Source organism: Diabrotica undecimpunctata, chromosome 7 (assembly GCF_040954645.1).
Source record: "Diabrotica undecimpunctata isolate CICGRU chromosome 7, icDiaUnde3, whole genome shotgun sequence".
NCBI classification, from domain to species: domain Eukaryota; kingdom Metazoa; phylum Arthropoda; class Insecta; order Coleoptera; family Chrysomelidae; genus Diabrotica; species Diabrotica undecimpunctata.
The window spans coordinates 115,385,586-115,407,514 of NC_092809.1; the positions used below are offsets into that span (position 1 = coordinate 115,385,586).

The 21,929-nt window shown below is 33.0% G+C and overlaps 1 protein-coding gene across 2 annotated transcripts in view; it reads right to left on the reverse strand.

Annotated features, from left to right (window-relative positions):
• The window catches only part of LOC140445732 (uncharacterized), a 124,447-nt gene that overhangs the window by 13,651 nt on the left and 88,867 nt on the right, over nucleotides 1–21,929 (reverse strand). For both annotated transcript variants that reach the window (XM_072538028.1, XM_072538029.1), the window contains exon 2: nucleotides 7,506–7,734. In XM_072538028.1, coding sequence (XP_072394129.1) covers nucleotides 7,506–7,734 — 229 coding nt within the window. The remainder of the gene's footprint in view (nucleotides 1–7,505; nucleotides 7,735–21,929) is intronic.

Below are 21,929 nucleotides of genomic sequence, written 5' to 3' on the forward strand. Positions count from 1 at the left end.
AGTAATATGTCCGCCATTTTCATGGCTCATTATTTAGCCCCTAAAAACTCTAAATCCAAAAGAGCGGACAGCTGGGTTGGTACAGAGAGCCATAAAACAGGGTCAAATGTACCACTTGCCTGCGCATTTTAGGTCTCGGTAACAATTTTCAAACTGATTTTATTATGATATTTTTATACCGATTGATTTGAAAATTTGTATGCTCACTTCTGTTACTATTCTGAAAAGCGTCAAGTAGAGTTTTCCTCAAAATTTTCCAAAAAAATTTCCGTAAATGAAAATTTTCGTAATTTTTTGAGGTAAAATCTAATTTGTAGAATCCTTTCGATTTTCTGTCAGTTATACCATGATTTTTTTCCAAAAATTTTCAAACGATTTTTCCGATAAGAAAAAAAAATTTAGAAAAACTTTAAAAATTTCGTCATTTTTCTCACTCTCATTGATGTCATCACATTCATCATCTTCGTCACTTTTACTTTCAATAATATCACATTCATTATCTGCTTCATTTTCAATCACTACTTCTCGAACTCATTCTGGCATCTGAGGTCCACTAAACCATTTGAATTTATATGTTTCATCTTCAAACTCCCAACCATGTTCTTCAACAATCAATTCTGTTGGTACTTTTTTATGAGCATTTGTCCAAATATTTCAAATATAATGGGCTCGCAGTAGATGTTGGTGTAATTCATCTTGACATGGTGGTAAGCTTGAAGCATCGAAATTTTTTAGTTTTTTTTTTAAAAAGGCTCGTTTACATCATGCAACTTATACTGCCGGTTAAATAGTGAAAATCTGACATCGTTTACTTTTCTTTTTGGAATTGTTCTCGTCAGTCCTGTTCCATATAAGTCACATATGAAAGTTTCTAAGGTTTCAAAAACTTCATTACAATCGAAGTCAGTTTCACCAAGTTGGATAAAAGCATCTTGATACTTATTACATTTAGCGCATGCGTCTAGAATTACTGATCTAAATGGAACGCGCATCATTATTATTTTAATATTTTAAAATAATGATGATGCAAAATTAATTTCCAAACAGAATTTGTAAAATTATAATTAACTAATGAAAAAAAAAAAATTCAATCAATTTAAAAGTTAAAAAAAATATTGAAAATATCTACAAAGTAAATTTCAAAACTTAAAAAATTGATAATTCCACTAATAAATTGATTTTTATTAATAATTATTTGTAAAATGTTAAAGGAATTCTACAAATTGAATTTTACCTATTGATAAATAAAAATAATATATTTTGTATTTGATTATTAATGTAATAATAAATCAAATTTTTCTTATATCTGAACAACCATTATTTATGCAATATAAATTTAAAAACCTTTTTATTGTAATAAAAAATAAGTAAAATTACTATTTGTTATACTAAAAATATTTAATAGTTAACATTATAAAATTACTTTAATTTAATAAAATATCAAATATCAAACATTTTTTCAATTAAAAATAAATTCGTAAAATATTTATATTTAAGAAAAAAATGTGATTTGTAAAGTAAATATGACTTTAGTTTGAAAAAAAAAAACATACAGAAAATCGAAAGGATTCTACAAATTAGATTTTACCTTTAAAAATTACGAAAATTTTCATTTACAGAAATTTTTTTGGAAAATTTTGAGGAAAACTCTACTTGACGCTTCTCAGAATAGTAACAGAAGTGAGCATACAAATTTTCAAATCAATCGGTATAAAAATATCATAATAAAATCAGTTTGAAAATTATTACCGAGACCTAAAAGGTCTCGCAGGCAAGTGGTACATTTGACCCCGTTTTATGGCTCTATGTACCAACCCAGCTGTCGGCCCTTTTGGATTTAGAGTAGTTAGGGGCTAAATAATGAGCCATGAAAATGGCGGACATATTACTTATCGTTAATTTTTCCCCAAAAAATTGCAACTTCACCCCTGTCCGCCACCCCTTATGTATCCACCTCGCGTCCGCCCTTTGGGATTTCGTCTAGTTATACCAAGATCTTACTCTGGGCAAATTTTCAGCCATATTATTGATCGTTAATTTTTCCGAAAAAAATGACAACTTCATCCCTGTATAGCCACCCCCTGTACCACGAGGGGCGTCCGCCTGTAAGGCAAAGTCTTAACCCAGTTACAATGAATATATTCCAATAGAGAAATGTCATATTACTGATCAGTTCAAAATTTCGGCTCTATCTCTTGGACTATAAGGAAGCGATAAGTGGTTTGACAGCATAATAACTGCTTGTGTAGTCTAGTTTTTTCAGTGATTCTAGGCAACCTATTTGGGTGGAGTTTTGACTTGTTCTTGAATGAATTCAGAATTCAGCAGCCAGCTGAAGTATTGGATTTTTATAATATAATTATTTGACAACCTTTTGTTGGCCAACCACCTAGAGCGGAGTTGAGCCGAAATACATTGATTTCGTATGTTCCGTTTTAAATTCGTTCAATCTGTATATATATATATATATATATATATATATATATATATATATATATATATATATATATATATATATATATATATATATGGCGAAGGAGACAAAATTCGCCACACTTCCCGTGTTCGAATCGGCATTAATAGAGTGTTATAACGTCAGTACTAGCTTGTATGACAACAACCATTTTTTTTTTTCAACCTGTGCTAAGAATAATATATTTATTCTTAGCACAACATGCATGGATGTATACTAATCCTAGCAACACCATGTTCATGTATAGTATCCCGGGAATAGTTTGAACTGATTGATCACTGGCGTTAACTTTAAACAACATTTCAAAACGATTACAAAAAATGGAGTTTTCCCACTCAACTGGGAAGTATTTAAGAACTTTGGTCTTGCTTTAAATTTTGTAAAGATAGGTCAATTTAGGATAATAATCAACTGTCATATTCTCCTGTATTTACGGAGATACAGCCAGGTTCAGTAATTGATTCCCAACCATCTGCGACTCTTGAACCTCAGCCATCTATCTCACTGAGTTCATCGTGCCTATTAACAGGTAATTGTATTATCATTATTGCATCAACAGCTTAAAAACTCATTTATCTACCCTTTTTAACTTTGACATCACTCATTGATGCATTATTATCTTCTACAGCAATATTGAGACACAACCTCAACCGTCAATATTTTGTGTGGTTCCATATTTGTGTACTTAACCTTCGGTCCTCAAATGTATCGTTTTCCCCAGTAGTTTTCAGGCCTTTCTCCAAAGCTGAAGCTTGCAAAATTATTAACAGAAAGCGACGCCAAAACATCCATATTAACAAATACTCCGTAAAAAGAAGCATTGTCGTTAGAACTACAAAACAGGAAACAAAAGGGTGACAGTTTTTTTTTTCACGCAAAAGCTGTCATATAAAGAAAGAAACAAGTTAAGAAAAAGATTTTAATAAACAAAAGTAAAGAAAATTCGAGTTCTAAAGAGTAATGCTTTTGTTTTGTTTGGTGTGAGTAATATTTAGACAGTATCCCTGGAGAAGGCTGGGTGCAATGCTAGAGTTGAGCCTATGACAAAAGCCTGAACCGGTCTTTGCCGTGATTAACATATATCTGTTATAATTGTGGTTCTAACAAGGACTGAAATATTTTTTTTTTTTTTTGGTCACAAATTTCTGTCATATAACTAAAAATATTAATCAAGCAATAAAACATTAAAAACTTTTGTTGTCAACACTTCCACAAATTTTTATTATAATTAATAATCACTACAGCTATTCAAGCGTTACATCGGTCAAACGGGTAGGTCCTTTCGCTAATGGACAAAAGAACACAAAAGGGCTTTCAATAATGAAAAACAGATTCTACATACCCACTTTACCTTCTCGATCATAATCAATCTTTTAATAACCAATTTCAAATTCTTCACATCCAAAATAAAGGCCTTAAGATATTTTTATTAGAATCTATGGAAATTAACAAATTTAAAAATACAGACATAGTTCCGAATGACCAACTTGAGACAAACAGTTCTCCTCTCCTCAACTTATTTAGTTAAAGACTATAAAGTTTAAGTATAATAAAAATTTGTGAAAGTTTTGAAAACAAAAGTTTTTAGTATTTTATTCCTTGATAAAATGAACTTTCATCAAGTACCGCTCGAATCCATTACATTGTTAATGTTATTTGATGTTATCAAGACTGAAATATGCTGTGTCATAATTTTAGCTTAGTAACAATTGTGATCAATAGTCTACATCTGTTTTTTTTTTCGTAATAAAAGAACTGTCAAATAAACTGAATTACATTTTATTTACATGCTATAATCAACTAAAATCTGCTGTTTATTTATATTAGTCCGTTTTACCCTACTATTGGTCCTTGTTGCTCCTACAGAGGGGCTTAAAAGACTAATCGCACCGACTTTCTAAATCTTCAATATCTGGTGAACAGAAATAAGCTACTCATATTTTTTAGAAATCATGTTTAAATAAAAGATTACGCTACTTATTGGTATTTGGGTCTTTTTTGGGAACCTTCTAGTTAAATAGTTGCAAAGGAATATTATGAAATTGGTCCTTTTAGCCCCGCCCTAGCCTACGCTACGGAAGACAAAAACTAGGCAAGCATCTTCTTCTAAAGGTGATGTTGGCGACTACAGGAGATTTAGTTTCGTTCGCGGTACGAATCCTGGATGCGTTCAGGATTACTTCGCATGCGCAGTGTAAAAGTGATTGTTTGCGGTGATCAAGTTCTGTACTGAGAGGGACTGCTAAACTACATTCATTTTACATATTCCCAATTGTCAATAGAAGCACGTGAAAGCCAAACAGGGTCGTACTGATGTGTATATATGATTTTTAAAAATGATGTTTCTTGAAATTTAATCATTAAATCACAATTAAACTAAACTCTAAAAAATTACACGACCAGTAAATAACTTAACAATAACTATAACATAAATATAACACAATATATTAACTTAAAAATCAACACGATACAATTTGAATTTAAACATGCTGGCAAGTTTGGATCTGTAACATGAGAATCTGTCTGGCTTAAGGCAATAAATTATATTTTATAGCCTCTTGACGAATGAGACGGCGAATATCAACACGTGCTTATGTTGACAGATGGGAATTTGCTAAACGAATGAACTTTAGTCCGGAACTTTGTCGTTCGCGGTACCTTAGTCCGTAGTTCAGAACCAGTTTAATCAAGTTGGAACCAGTTCAATCAAGTTTCAAGTTGGGACTTAAAGAGAACTCGCAGTTCGTACATGCACAATAGGATTTTCAAAATATTTACTGTGCTCAAAATAATATATTCTGTGCTCTGAGCTTTAATCAGATAAACAGCTGATTCGTTAGCGTTTTACTGTTCGTTCTTTGCGATATTTTTTAAGTTAGGAAGTTTACTTTTTTTAATTTATTTTTTAAATATCTTTAACATCATTTCATTTCGTGGGTAAGTTGTGAATTATCTGTTATTTGGTTATTTTTTTAACACAATAAACTTTGTGATATGATACAAGATGTTTGACCATTTCTACAAAAAAGCTCTTCGATAAATCAGGCTAGGCTGTAAAATAAAACAAACCAGACACTTAAGACTGAATCAAAGGTTGTTCGAAATTTGTTTGTGGTGTAAATCAATCCTGAACTGATTATGAACCGCGCTTGCGTACAATCCGGTTACTAACAGGAATCTGAACTGATCCAGAACGCGTCCATTACTCGTACCGCGAATGAAACTGCTATGTTGCCATATTTTACCTACCTAATGGACCTGTTGCAATTTGTCGATTACAAAAAGACTTTTGATTCTATAGAGTTTGAAACAGTAATAAAAGCACTTAAGCAAAGTTGAATAGATTGCAGGTATACGTCACTAATCAAAAACATATTGGAGAACGCTATATCAATTATACAACTACACATCATCATCATCCAGCCTTCATTTATCACGTCCACTGCTGGACATAGGCCTCCCTTAAACTCCTCCATTCTTTGCGATTCTGTGCTTTTTGTTGCCAATTTTTTGTGATACGCCTAATGTCGTCAGCCCAACGTGTAGGTGGTCTTCCTCTACTACGTTTGTCTGCTCTTGACCTCCAATGAGTAATTTTAATCGTCAATCGTGAGTCATGCCTTCTCGCTACATGGCCCGCCCAATTCCATTTAAGTTCCGCTATGCGTTCCACAACATCAGCAATACTTGTCATTCTTCGCAGATCTTCGTTTTTTATTCGGTCCCGCAACGTCACTCCCAGTATAGATCGTTCCATTTGTCTCCGTGCCACTCTCAACTTCGAAACTGTAGTCTTAGTTAGAGTCATAGTTTCCGTCGCATAGGTCATGACCGGTAATACGCATTGGTCAAATACTTTTCTTTTGAGGCTAATTGGTATGTTATCCCTAAATGTGTCTCGCAGTTTTCCAAAGGCTGCCCACGCTAAAGTAATTCGTCTTTGGATTTCGCATGTTTGGTTATCCCAGCTTATTCTTATTTCGTGACCCAAATACGTATATTTCTCCACTAGTTCTACCACTTTGTTTTGAATAGTTAAATGATTATTGGGGACCATATTTGTCATAAACTTAGTTTTGGACAAATTCATTCTGAGGCCCACTTTCGAACATCCAAAGTCCAATTCATTTAACATATCTGTGGGTTCTTCTAAATGATCTGTGATAAGGACACTGTCATCTGCGAAACGGAGATGGTTAAGTTTTTCGCCTTCTATTGTTACTCCTCTGTGGTCCCAATTGACCATCTTAAAGTCATACTCTAATGCCGTTATAAATAATTTCTATGATAGTGTATCTCCTTGCCTTATCCTACGTTTTATTTTTATTGGTCGAGTTTTATCGTGTATCTTAACAGTCATAGTGGCAATTTTGTAAATATTGTAAATAAGTTCACTGTACCTATAGTCAATCCTACTGTCATTCATTGCTTCTATAAGGCTGTCTATTTCGATCGTGTCAACATCGTGTCAGACAAGACAGTATTTTACCTAAATTGATCACGGCAGCTCTACAGTGAATATTTAAGAACATTCAATTGGCAACAAAATTAAGAATGCACCTGACCACAACCATTCTCATCACCTTCGGGATCCTATGTAAACTACCCCGAACCATTTTATTACTTTTTCTTCTTCTTCTTAATCTTGCTCTTTGTATTCTGCTGGTTCATTGGCGGATTAATATCTCTATGGAAGGTTGTCACTTTATCTTTTGCGCGATCGTCCGATACTTCTTCTGACGATTGGTCTCTTGCCGTGTCATTATGATGACACGGGTCTTCTCCATTCTGCTTATAAGGTTATTCTATTCTTTTTTATTTAGTATCCATTCGCTTATACACTGTACGTTATATTTTCTTCTAATGTCTTCAATTCTCTTAATACTTCATGCTTCAATTGTTACAAATAATTTAATTATAAAATTATAATATGACAAAAATTTTTGATTTTATAAAATCAAAGTCATAATAAATATTTTATGTACTTAAGTATTCGAGTATTATTTATAATAAGTAATTAATTACAAAGTACCTTGCCGAATTATCAAAAGTATTTTGATAAGGTGTCCTCTGACTATATGCTCCTTCTTGTTGGTTATAGTAGAATGGCCTGGAATGTCCTAATGGTTGGTTTTGATATGGAGAAAATGAGGGATAAAAGGAGTTTTGACTGGCTGCTTTGTTATCAGTTTCATCTGAAAAGGCCTCATCTCTGTCGTTTGATGTATCGTGTAGATTTTTTATGTCAATATCGGGACTACCTGAAATAAAAATTAAAGTTTAAAATTAAAAACTACCAATAATTAATATTTTAGTTCTAACTAGTTGTTTAATATATCGATAGGTTTACCAAAGAAGATTAGTATAAAAAAGAAATATTTGTGTTTTATTATTATTATATTATAATTATTTTTATCGGCTCTGATATATATGGCTAAACTATACTATAACTATATAAAAAGAAATATTGTGCGTTTATTGCGTTTAATTTAGAAATATTTTCAATCGTGTCAAACATAAAAATTGGATCTAAATCTTGTAAGAAATTAGACTGGATGTATGGCCGTGACATAGGTGTTGTTCGAATAATATGTAAGCAACGAGAGAGAAAACATCGACTGTGCTGCGACGGGACATTATCTTCACTTCTTTTAAATTTGTATGCTAAATACGTGGTAAATTCATCACCAAAAGCATAGTTTTGTCAGAAACTAAAGAATACCTGCAGATATTATTGAATTTTTTTAAAGCCTGAAAGAGAATGAAACAAGAGATAATTCACTTAAAAATCACACTTTTTTCTTCGGCCCAGGTGAGCGCGCAAAACGTAATTAGATATAAGGAACAAAGAGCATTCAATGTGTATATTGCTACATTACTTAAGAACAGAAGTCAACTCGCAGACCAAGAGATCCAAAAGGGACTATCTATGCACCTACAATGAAAACTGAATATCTAAACAGAATAAAAAACAAAACAATACTATAATTTCCAGTCATTCCAAACAACAAGTAGCAGATGCCATGCAAAATGTGTCAAATGCTTCGTACAATATGAAGCAACATGATGCAGACTCTCTCGTAACCAAACTGCGAAGTGTGTAAACTGCAAAGGGCCCTACTCAGGCAACTATAAATATTCTTAACATGGAGTTAAGCCCTCTATGGGCTTAAACACAAAACGTCAATGAACTACAGTCTACCAGATTATGCAGACAACAGAAAGAATACTGATGCTATATTTATAATGTAAAGTACAACCCAAAGAGCGATGGAGAGGGCCATGCTAGGGATTAGTTTGAGAGACAGAATTCGAAATATCGAAATTGGTGAAAAAACAAAGATTTCTGATGTCGTAGAACATATAGCAAGGCTCAAGTTGCAATGGGTCGGATATGTTTCCCGAAATAATCCCGAAAAATGGACAGAGAGATTAACAAACTGGAGACGTAGAGAGAACGGGCGAGGAGCAGGCACACCACAGAAGAGGTGGGCAGATGATATCAAACAAGTCGCGAGCAAGCAGTTAATGAGAATTGCCAAGACTAGCAATCAATGAAACCAAATTGAAGAGGCCTATGTCCAGCAGTGAACGATTACAGGCTGAAGAAGATAGAAGAAAGATATTTATAATGACAACCGTTATGAGAATATTGACTAAGTTTATAGAAATAATCAATCGACAGGAAGAGGTATCTTGCCAGGAGAAACGAGTGGGTAGGATTAAATTTCCTTTCTTTTAAAACATAAAAGCAGTCAACCCGTAACAATAACTAGTTCCTAATCAAAATACAGTAGCATTCTAAAAAGAAGACAATCTAAAAGTACAACCACAAACAGAAGACTCCTATACAAATATTCTGACACAGAAAACACTACAACCCATCGAACTGGGAAATCTGAAGGAACAAATAGAATCAATTGATAAAAATAAGACAGCGAGAGAAAGGCCCCATAAGCCACAATTTACTGTTTTTAGAAATTTCGTGATTTACTATTATTATTAAATTGTAATCAAATCAAAATCAAAAAAAAGAATCATTTAAGGAGACACGTTATCTCTCAAACTCTTTACGGCAGTTCTGGATAATGATTTTAAAAAATTGGAGTAGAAAGCCAAAGAAATCAATGTCGACGACGAAATGCTCCCCCACCTACGATTTTCGGACACCATTGTTGGAGAATCATCATCACCATACAGATGGTGATGATGACGAAGCTCTTTCAGATGATGCATTCGGACAAAATACAGACAGAGAAACTATAGAAAATGAGAATTTTGAAAAGCAGGAAGAGAGGGACAATATCCCAAAAAAACAATAAGCTTAACAGTAAAATCAACTGGAACGAGAATTATGAATTAGTTCCGGTGATTTAGTTTCGTCACATGCACAACCTTTTCCTGTGCAAAGTAATAAAAAAGATATCGAAGATCCTGTTGCTCTGTTCGAAAAAATGTTAGATGATAATATTATCCAAATGTTAGTAACAGAAAGAAGAAGGTACGTCACTTTTAAAAACTGTCCAGATCCTCAAATCACGGCGGAAGAAACTCGATGTTTCATTGCCATTCTAATCGTGAGTGACGACTACAAACCTAGCAAGCGACATTTTTGTGACAGCCAGCCTGACATGCGAAATGAAGCAGTTTATAATGTCATGAGATGAAAAAGATTCACTCAGATAATGCGATTTATACACTGCGCAGATATCTCCAAAGTAGATGCTAATGACAAACTCTTTAAACTCCGACCGCTTGCAAATATGTTAAAAATAATTTTCATAAACATTTTGTTATCGTTGAGCACCTGTTTTATGATGAGTCAATGATTCGACACTTTGGCAGGCACGGGTGCAAGCAATTTATAAAAGCAAAGCCAATTAGATTTGGTTTCAAGATGGGGCGCTTAATTCCTACAATGGATATCTTCTAGATTTTGAATTTTACCAAGGTAAACCAAAAGATATACACACCACATTTTAGGAAACCTTTGGAAAACCTACCACTCCGCTGATAAAAATGTTGGAGCAGTAACCACATAAAGAATATCCTTATAATTTCTATGTGGATAATCTTTTAACTAATACGGGAACCTTTAGGGATGACAGAATTCCTAAAACTTGTCCACTACCGAGAAAAAAGAATTGAAAAATTTGGACCGTGGTAGTTTTGCTTTATGTATCGACAGCGATCATCGTAATTTTTTTTATAAATTGGGCAGACAATAACGTTGTGGCTGCTGCATCTACAGGTTATGGTGATGCGCCTGTGGGAACTGTGCGTAGATATAGCAAAAAAGAAAAAAAATATGTGCAAATTCCAAGACCGCAAATCATTGCCAAATATAACAATAGTATGGGAGGAATGGATTTAATGGACCAAAACATCTCTACATATAGAATTGGAGTCCGTTCAAAGAAGTGATGGTGGTATATCTTCATATGGCTGATTGATGCAAGTATTAGTAAGTGTAGCAGTAATATTCGAACAATGTTTAGCAAATGTGATGTCGGCATGTGTATTGACTGCAATTATATTTTTCAGATGAAGACGTTCTAGTTATAATATAAATTTTATTGTGTTTCTTAAGAATTTATTTTATTTTAGTTACGGCACCGTAATGACCTAGCGTTACATTTATGTAACACATATTTTCTTGTTAGTTAATAAGTTTTTGGGTCACAAATTTCTAAATTTGTCTATTATTATACATTTTTAATAAAAATATATTAATTTCTATAATAAATTACAAAAAAAATAACTCGGGTCATAATGGGTTAATCCTAAATGTCATAAGTGATATATTAATCATAACTATTAGCCATTAATAATGCTAATATAACGAAACAACGAATATCGAAAATAGCAATAGACAACTTTATAAGCGGATATCATACCAGAGGATACACTGTACGAGTTTTAAAGTGCACTTTTACAAAGATATTTACCGTTTAATTTTTTAAAGATATTCTTTTGTAATAAAAAATCCTTTTTATTTTTAGGATTTTCTGGTTTAAAGTCCTGAGCCGGTTTTCATTCTTGATTTTCGGGTACCTATATATCTTAAGGTTTTTAAAATTTCTAAAATATTTTTAAAAATTTTTCAACCTTTTTGTTTCGAGCAACTGTAAATAATCATCAAAACACAGTGTTCGAGATTATCTTTCCGCAGTCTATTTTCACGAAAATACATACCTTAGGGTATATTACATAACGGAAGTCAAATGCCATGCAAATTAAAATAACGATTTAGTATAATTTTTTTGTCATTTAGAAGAGAGCACTGTTACAGCAGAGTGAAAGTAAGAATGTATTTAAATATGAAAAAGTCGGATAAACTGATCGCTACCGTAATCTTTAATAACAATCTAATCAATATCGTACTTTCAAATACCTCTCACAAATTTAGACCAAATGAAAGAAGATGCCAATTTCGATTAACACAGAAAAAAATATTTCCGGCGTTTTATGCTTATTACAGCTTTGAATTGTACTCCTATTATTAAAAGTATACCACATTTGGTATATACATAAGATATAATTGAGACCTATTGTTAAAAGTTACACAATTTAAAAGTGTTTAATCTACTATCTAATCTAGTTGAGCAAATAGATCAAATTTAGTTGATAGATTTGTCCGATGTTTGATAGCAATTTGTTTTTCTAAATAAATCAATACAAATTCTTTCCATTATGGCATTAATGCACCAAGTAATTTTGCATTTTAAAAAATAGATTAGTAAGTTTTTTGGATAGGTTTGGTATAATATCGGATTGCCAATACGGTTTTAGACAAAGAAAATCGACACAAGATGCTATTGTAAACTAACATCACAAGTATCAGAAGCTTTTGAGTCTAATAAACGTAGTTTATGCATATTCGTCGATCTCTCTAAATCGTTTGACAGGATATCTCACGAGATTTTGTTGAAAAAACTTGAGAAGTATGGTCTGAGAGGACGGGTTTTGACATAACTAAAAAGTTACTTAACTGACAGAAAACAATTTGTAGAGATTGACGGTGTCAAAAGTGATCCTGAAATAATTAATTATGGCGTACCGCAAGGGACTGTTTTAGGCCCTCTACTTTTTACACATTAGTATTTACACAACATTAGTTTTGCAGATGACACCGCAATTTTTATAAGGCCAATAATTGCAGAGCTCCTGCCATCCGCTTGTACGTATTTTGACATTATTAATGCCCCTGGATTGAAAATAAATTTCTCCCGTTCTAAAAGAATAACTATAAAAATAATTATATATAGGACGTTACAACGCCATCTAATAACATTTATAGAAAAAATCCTAAGATTTCTTACTTGACGAAACCAAAATTCAGATATTTGTTCACTACGCTTTCTAAAATATACAAAAGCAGATAGTGATGAATTATCCCAGAACGAGATTCTTCAGTTTGCATTCCATAATTTGTCGATTCACCACGGCAAATATTCTTCGCGAATTAGGTTCTAGTACTCCTGAATATGAGTAAATAAATAAAGCAGAAAGATGTTTGAAATTAACATCAATGTAGGACTCCTGACACTCGCTTATACTTATTTCGACCTCATTAGGTCTTCTAATAAATAAATCGCTTATTAATGAAAGGCATCATGTCATTGACAAGTGGCTTTTCATAAGTAAAAGCACTATTGGCAACATTGCGCTGGCAACTGATTGTTGACAGATGTTTACTATTTGGATATTAATTAACCTCTTGTTGTTTTACGTTATAATCAACTGTTAAATAATAATGAAATAAAATAGCGTTGTTCAGATTTTTTTTTAACTGATTCAACTTTTTGTCAAAATGTTTTGAAATAATGTCAGAGAGTGAAAGTGTCGTTGAAATAGAAGCAGATAGCAAGAAGCGAAAGAGAGGTGTTCGTTACTCTGAAGAATATAATGTTAATCGGATTAAGAAAGCTAGATGTCGTGGTGAAAAATATATAAACTACATAGGAAATATTGTCGAACCATGTAAAACAGGATTACCATGCTCGTAAGTTATGTTTTATCGTTCAATGCACTATTTCAGACACAAAATCTTCTTCTTATGGTGCCCTATCCAATAAGTGGATATTGGCGACAATTGTGGCATACTCCTCTCGGTCTTGTGTGACTCTAAAGAGTGCATGGGCAATGACGTTGGTCAAATCCCTTATGTTTTTAAGCCATGAGTATTTCTTTCTTCTGATGCCCCGTTTTCCTTCTATCTTCCCTTCCATAATAAGCTTTAAGAACTGGTACTTGGAATTTCGAAATATATGACCCAGATAAGCAGTTTTTCTTCTTTTTATTATTGGCAACAATTGTCGTTCTCTGTCCATTCGATTTAATACTTTGACATTTGTTGTGTGATCTGTCCACGGAATTTTAAGTAGTCTTCTAAATACCCACATTTCAAAGGTTTCCAATCGCTTCATCACATTGGCCTTTATGGTCCAGGTTTCTGCACCATAGAGCAGTATGGAGTGAATGTAACATTTAACAAAGCGATATCGAAGCGTTAAGTTAAAACTGGTATTGCTTAGCAAGGTTCTCATATTGGTAAATGCTGTTCTGTCTTGCTTAATCCTGCTACGTATCTCTATGTCTGGATCTAGATCTCAGTTATCCAACTACCGAGATATCTAAACTTGGGGACCTTTTGGGTGTTTTTATTGTTTACTCTTATATTTAATTGCATATTTCGTGTTCTGCTAACCACCATTACCTTCGTCTTGTCTATATTAATCTTCACGTCCAGTCGTTCCCCTTCAGTGTTTATTCTATCTATTAGTCGTTGTAGCGCTTCTTGGCTATCAGCTATTATGACTGTATCATCAGCATAGCGAAGATTACTAATAGTCTGTCCGTTGATTTTGATTCCATCTTCAGTGTCACTTAAGGCTCTATCAAAAATCGTTTCAGGGTAAAGATTTAAAAGGAGGGGTGACAGAACACAACCCTGTCGTACACCATTTTTGATTGAGAAATATTATGTAGATTCCAGTCCTACTCTCACAGATGTCACTTGATTTATATAAAGGTTCTTTATGATTTTAATGTCATTCTCATCTATCGAACGTTCCTTTAGCAATCTTACTAATTCTGAATGATTAACACAATCGAACGCTTTCTGGTAATCTATAAAGCATAGGAAGACATATTTTTGCTGATCTCTGCATTTCTGAAGTGGGACAGTTAAGCTATAAAGTGCTTTTTTTGTGCCAAATCCTTGTCTGAAACCGAACTGTATGGGACTAATGTCTCTTTCACATCTGTTGTATATTCTTCTGTATATTATCTTTAAGAAGAGTTTTAGGACCTGCTCAATAAGATGATCATTTGGAATTGGTCGCAACTATTAACGTTTGGCTTTTTTGGGATTAATATAAAGGTTGATTGAAGCCAATCCTGTGGTATTTGACCGGACCCCTAAATGTCATTAAAAAGATCTACCAAGGCGTCTATATTGTCTTCATTCAACATTGTTCTTCTATGTATATGTCGTCTGGGCCTGGTGCTTTTCCCCATTTGCTCTGTTTGATTGCCCTTACAACTTCTGACTTCAATATTTTGGGGAAAGTTCACTTAAATATTTACTTTTAGAGTTTTTTCTAGTGCTGTCTGGGTATAGTTGCTGTGTGTAGTTTCTCCAATGTTGAAGTAGATCCTTGGGATCAGTAATTAATTTATTGTCCTTCACAATACTGTTAAAACTACAAGGTTTTGTATGACCTGTTACTTCTTTAATGAGTTTATGTATGTTAAAGTGGTCATGTATTTCTTCCAATTCCTCCATTTCTGCACACCTGTCTAGCAACCACTGTTCTTTAGCTTTGCGACACTCTTTTCGTATTTGTCGGTTAATCTGCTAATGTTTTGGTTCAGACACAAAATAAGATAATAAATTGGAAGTTAGTTTTAAAATCTACCTTAGTTCCACAATAGTAGCCTATTTCGAATATTGCAGATGCAGATTAAGATGTTTCGAAAAGTTATGCGAAGATGACCAAGTTGAAATTTTATGAAGACAGAGAAAAAAAATGAGCAAGACCTTTTTTACCAGTCCTTAATAGAAGCGGAGTCCGTACAGAAGAAGAGGTCAACATTAAAACAAAACACTTCCCAAGATGAAGGTGAAGATATTTGTTTTAAGCCTAAACATTCTGTTGACAATAAAAGTTTTTTTAAATTTTATACTTTTCTTCGTGACAAAAGAATCAACGTCTGCAAAAAGGCTTTTTTGAGTTTGCATGGTATTGATGAAAAAAGTGTAAGAAGACTGCAAGATCTTCTTGTGAAAGGTGAATCTCCTAGAGATTTAAGAGACCAACAGATGAATCCGAAGACCCTTTCTCAAGATTATACAGATCTTGTAAAAGAACACGGTCATTTTCACTGAAAACCAGTCATTATTAGTCTAAGAAAATAAAATACTTAAATGCTAAGCTGTCCAAGAGAAATATAACGAGTTGAACGTAAAGTATAGTTTTTACTATAAACTTTTCAAAGAAAATTTTAATTATAGATTTGATAGGCCCCAAATTAACACTAGTTGTGAATGTGAACTGATAATACTAGAATAAAAGTTCCTTAGTTGAATGAAACAGCCAAACGAGTTGCAGTTGCCCAGCTACTTGTGCATAAGAGGCGAAGGAACAAATTTTGTTTATCCCTTCGACAGACGAAAGAATACTGTGCCGAACATGAAAATGCGATGCTTCTATGTTTTGATTGTATAGCAAACATTTCGCATCCTACGATTCCAGTACAGGAAATAGATTACCTTACACAACTGTCCGTCTATCCGTTTGGTATCCACAATAGTAATAATGACACTGCAATATTTTGTTTATACCACCAGGGAATTGCTGGAAAGGGAAGTAATGAAAATTGCTCTTTCTTAAAGAACTATATTGACGAGAATAATCCAGCTAATATAGGTTGATTAGGTTTTTAATGCAACTTACAGATAGTGAAAGATTCAAAATAGTTGTCTATAGACTTCCAATAATAAGGGGTTACTCTTATTTGCCATGTGACGGGTGTTCGGCCTTGTGAAAGGAAATATTAGGAAACATGATAGATTCTACGCTATGAAATATATATCAGAAATAATACTTTCATCTACAAAACGGGGGAAGTTTACTGTGGATTTTGTGGAAAACGCAGATGTACTGGACTTTTAAAATTAGTGGCCCAAATTTTATAAGAAAAATAGTGTTTAAAAAAAAAGTAAAATTGAGAAAATAAAAAAAAGGGAAATATTAACCACGAACTACCACGAATTTACTTTCACGCGAAAAATTTCAATAAAAGTGGTTATTGCATCTCATTTTATAGGTGGATTTCTTAAGAAAACCTCCAAATTATTGTGTGTGTGTGTAGATAGTGGATGGCATTAGAACTTGTCTATTTGCCACAGAATATTTGTATTTTTTTTTTATTATCATTATTAAGGATAGGATAGGGATAAAAACATGGCCACTCGTTTCTTGTCTAGGGACCCATCAAGACATTTTTATTAAGACAAACTAGACTAGGTCACGGGCAGGAGGTATTAACAAATGGGGTAAAACAGAGGTTTGGATTCTAATTACATAATGTTTGTAAACACATATTTATATACACATATATACATATACACATATTTAACCATATATGAGCTAAATATCTATTTTTGCTTCTAAAACAAACTTGATTAAAAGGTTGTATATTTCTTTCTCTTGTTGTGCTAATAAAGTAGGAATGTTAGTTGGTAGACTTACAAACTTTTTCAGTTCTTGGTACAGCATATCTGTATGTGCAGTATATTTTTGACACTCTAAGAAAACGTGATTTATATCGGCTAAAGGTTTTTCTGGACAGTGAGGACAACACGGAGAATCTAAGATACCAATCCTAAACAAATGTGCTGGAAAGCGACCATGATTAAGTTTTAAACGTGATATAATTGATGACTTATATCTATTATAATCCCACGAGTTGATGTAAGGAATGTTCGTCGGTAAAACCGGTTGAAGTTTAAAATAGAGGTTCTCTGATGTAGTTGAAAATTTACTGTACTGAGTTTCCCATCTAACCCTTACATCAGCCTTATATAAATTAATAAGATCTGATGGGTTGCACATGTTTACTTTGAATTCTGAGTCAAGTGCTTTTTTAGCTGCGATATCAACTGCCTCATTCCCAGTTATCCCTGAATGACCTCTAACCCAGACTAGTGTAACTCGTACACCATACTCCTGCAGTTTATATAGACTATTTTTTATAGATAGAAGAATATTTTTATTATAATGATTAAAAGGAGGGCTTTTAATGGCGTTCAAAACTGAGAGAGAGTCTGTTACAATTACCACAGATAAAGGTAAATTCATCTCGCACCAATCTAAAGCTTTGCTAATAGCTATAGCCTCTGCACTGAAAATCGATAAATAATAAGGGACTTGATATTGCTCAACATGGTTAATATTAGAAACTAAAAATGCACAGCCTGTTTTAAATCTCTTTTTTGATCCATCCGTATAGATGATGATTTTATTCTCTCCTAAATTACAGAGTATAGATTTGAACATTAATTTTGATAGAAATATATTATCTGGATAGTTTGGAATTATAATGGTTGGTTTAAATATTAAGGCTGCAAAATTGATTTCGTAAATAGGATATTTTTTTTGACTATGTATTAGTTCTTTATGTCTCTCAGTGTCAATAAAAGCATCAGCAAGAGGGGGAGACGTTTTAATTCTCCAATATTTGTTTGTAAGATTCTGGACCACTATATTTGATATTTTTTTGACCATAAATGTACTAAACGTCCTATACTTTATTAGCTGTTTATTAGCTAAGTACTCTCTTCGAAGGCACAAAGGCGGTTCTTGTGCTTCAGCGAGAACTGCACAATTCGGTGACGACATCATAATTCCTAGACTTATTTTAATTGCCTTATATTGAATTCTGTCTAAGATTAATAAGTTTGATTTGCTAGTTGAGGCATAAATAGTACATCCATAATCTATTATTGAGCGGATGTATGACTTGTAAAAAGTAAGAGATATTTTAACATCTGAACCCCATTTATATTTAGAAACTACACGCAGAAGATTGAGCCCTTTCTCACATTTTTGCTTTACGTGTTTTATGTGGCTGGTCCATAGGAGTTAATTATCTATATGGATGCCAAGATATTTATATTCTTTCACTACGGGTATAGTAAAATCACCTATGGTATACAGATCGGGTGTTTTAAGTCTATGCCTAGTAAGACACATAACCGCTGTCTTTTGCTGTGAAACACTAAAACCCATAGTATGTAACCAATCACGCATGCAGCAAAAAATATACTCTAAATCTGTAATACATCGTTCATATGAACTATGGATAGTATAGAAACAAATATCATCCGCGTACTGTATAACTTTTATAGTGTCATTCATCAAACTATGCAGCTCTGCTGTGTATACATTAAATAAAAGTGGACTCAATATTGATCCCTGCGGCAAACCGTTATATACTGTTCTTGGCCCGTGGAGTACATTTCTGTGGTCACGAATATAAATTTTTCTGTTTAGAAACAAATTTATTAAGTTATTTGATACCTGTTTGCTGATACCCATTTTACACAATTTTGTTTTTAAAATACTCAAATCAACCACATCATATGCACCTTTTAGATCCACAAATAGGCATAACATGTATTTGTTATCAGATAAGCATATTTGTGCATCTGTAACCATATGGGTCAATGCATCTATCGTACTACGGCCTCTCCGAAATCCATACTGTGTAGTGGGTAGGAGAGAATTGCTTTCAATAAAATGTTCTAGGCGAAACTTAATCATGCGTTCAAAAGTCTTGGTCAGACAAGACATTAACGATATAGGTCGATATGATGAGGGTAATTTTGGATCTTTAGATTGTTTTTTAATTAAACATATAACAATATTTTTTAAATCCTCAGCATAATCTTGTTTTACCCACCAGTTGTTAAAAATTTTTAAAATTATTTGTTTAGCTGAAACTGGAAGATTGTGTAAAATTTTATATGTGAAACCATCCAAACCGGGAGCCGTGCTTCTGGTTTGGTTTAATGCCAAAATTAACTCTGAATAAGTAAAAGTTTTAGACATAGTATCTGAAGTAGAACAAAAATGAAAATTTTTTTGATTGTCTACATTGACATTAGAGACCGAAGGCGGGGCCAGCTGATTCAGAACATCCTCAATTAAATCTTCGTGCAATGGAGGTTTCTTTTGTTTATGATATTTGTTTCTTATAGCTTTTACACAATTCCAAATGTTTGAAAGGGGTGTAGATCTATTGAGTTGATTAACAAAGGTTATCCAACTATTTTTTTGTTTTAACTTGAAAATGAGTTTAGCCTTTGCTGCGATATTTTGGTAATTCAGATAATTTGTAATATTTCCTTGTCTTCTGAACAATTTAAGTGCGTGGGAGCGACTTTCAGCTATATCAGAACATTCTTTGTCCACCAATAGGGCCTTGGGACAAAAGGAATGAAAGGTTTTTTAACGGGCATGGATGCAGATGCTGCTGAAGATATAACTTCAAATAATTTTTTTGTTATTTGACAGTTATCTGAATCATTTAGAGATAAATTTGAACTGATTTTATTTTCAATAAATGCTTGAAAGGCTGACCAATCGGCACGACCGTCATTCCACTTGGTTGCCGGATTGATTTCGATAGATATGGGAGCAATTTGAAGCTGAATCTGAATAGGGTAGTGATCAGAACCTAAAGTGTCTTGATATACGGACCAATTTACCAAATCTGCCAAAAAAGGGGAGATAAGAGTTAAATCAACTGCAGAGTGATTACCATTGGGATTACCTCTAGTCGGCGATCCATCATTTAAAGTAATTAGTTCCAAAAAATCTAAAGCTTCTGTTAAATCCTTTCCCCCGCGATCTTCCGGAATAGGGCCCCACCTGTAATGGTGTACATTAAAATCGCCGCAATAAATTGTACGAGAGATATCAAACTGTACCAATAAGTTTAACCAATCTTTTTTTGTGGCTGCTATGTCTGAAGGTTTGTATACTGAAACGAAAGAAATATTTATATCTGGAATAAATACTGCACATACTTCAATGCCCCTTGAAAAATTTTGAATTATTTCACTTTCTTGGTAGTTAATTGTTTGTAAGATAAATATACCAACTCCGCCATATCCGTCATCACGACACCTTTTAATGAAGTTATATCCCTTAATTTAAAATTACTATTAGACCTAAGCCAAGTTTCGGAAAGTATGATAATATCAACATGGTTTTTATTAAGGTAATTTAACAAATTATTTTTATTAGATGTTATTGATCTACTATTCCACTGCAAAATTACTAATTGGTTTTTAATTGTTTGTTTATTAGCCATTTTTAAAGTTTAATCAGTAAAATAGTTTTTCACTTGAATCTGATTCACTATATGTTTCCATGGCATCATTTGGATCACTTGGAACAAACGCACTTTCTACAAAGTCCCGGATATTAGATTCCATGAGAGTATTTGGTGGTAATTGAAAATTTTTTTGAAATTTATTTATGAAGGAGGTAATTAACATTATAGTTTTCTCTTTATAGTCCATAAATTCTTCTCTGTAGGGGTTAGGTATAATGGGTTTAGGTTTTTGACTAGGTTTAAAAGATTTTTTTACAGGCATCGTATCTGGTGTAGGAGAGGTTGGGTGTGTTCGTTTAATTGTTTTAACAGTATTTACTTTAGAAGCTGGTTTTGGTTTTTTAAAAGTACTATTAGATGATGGACTGTCGCCAGAAGTATTCGGTAAAGTTGGAAAATTGTTATCGTTGTTTAAAATAGAGAAACGGTTATTCGTAGCCACCTTCGCATATGATGGATTATTGTATATATTTTCGGCTTCTTTAAAAGAAATGTTTTCAACTGACATAATTTGTTTTATCCCCTTTTGCTTTGCATATACAGGACAAATACGTGAAATTGAGGGGTGGTCGTTATTATTACAATAAATACACAAATTATTTTCTTTACAATCCTCTTTTGTATGACTTGTATCTGTACACTTTTGGCATCTCTCATTTTTTGATTTACATTGTCTAGCTGAGTGGCCATATCTCAGACATTTGAAACACTGTACAACGGGTTGTATGTAAGGTTCAACATGAAAATTGCATAAATTTATTTGTATACATTTTGGAATTTCATTTCCTAAAAATTCTACTATTATCATTTGTCTATTTACCAAAACTACGTTTCCATCAGAGTCTATAATTTTCCTTTTCATACGATTGACACTTGATACCTGTTTGTTTGATTTGATAGCCGTTAATAAATATTCTTCAGAAAAGAAAGTATCTACCATCCTGACAACTCCTTTTTTGTGAGTGTAGAATTTAGGTATAAATGCTATTAACTCATTTTTTAATATAACTTCGTGGTTAACTAAACTATTGGCTATTTCTAAGGT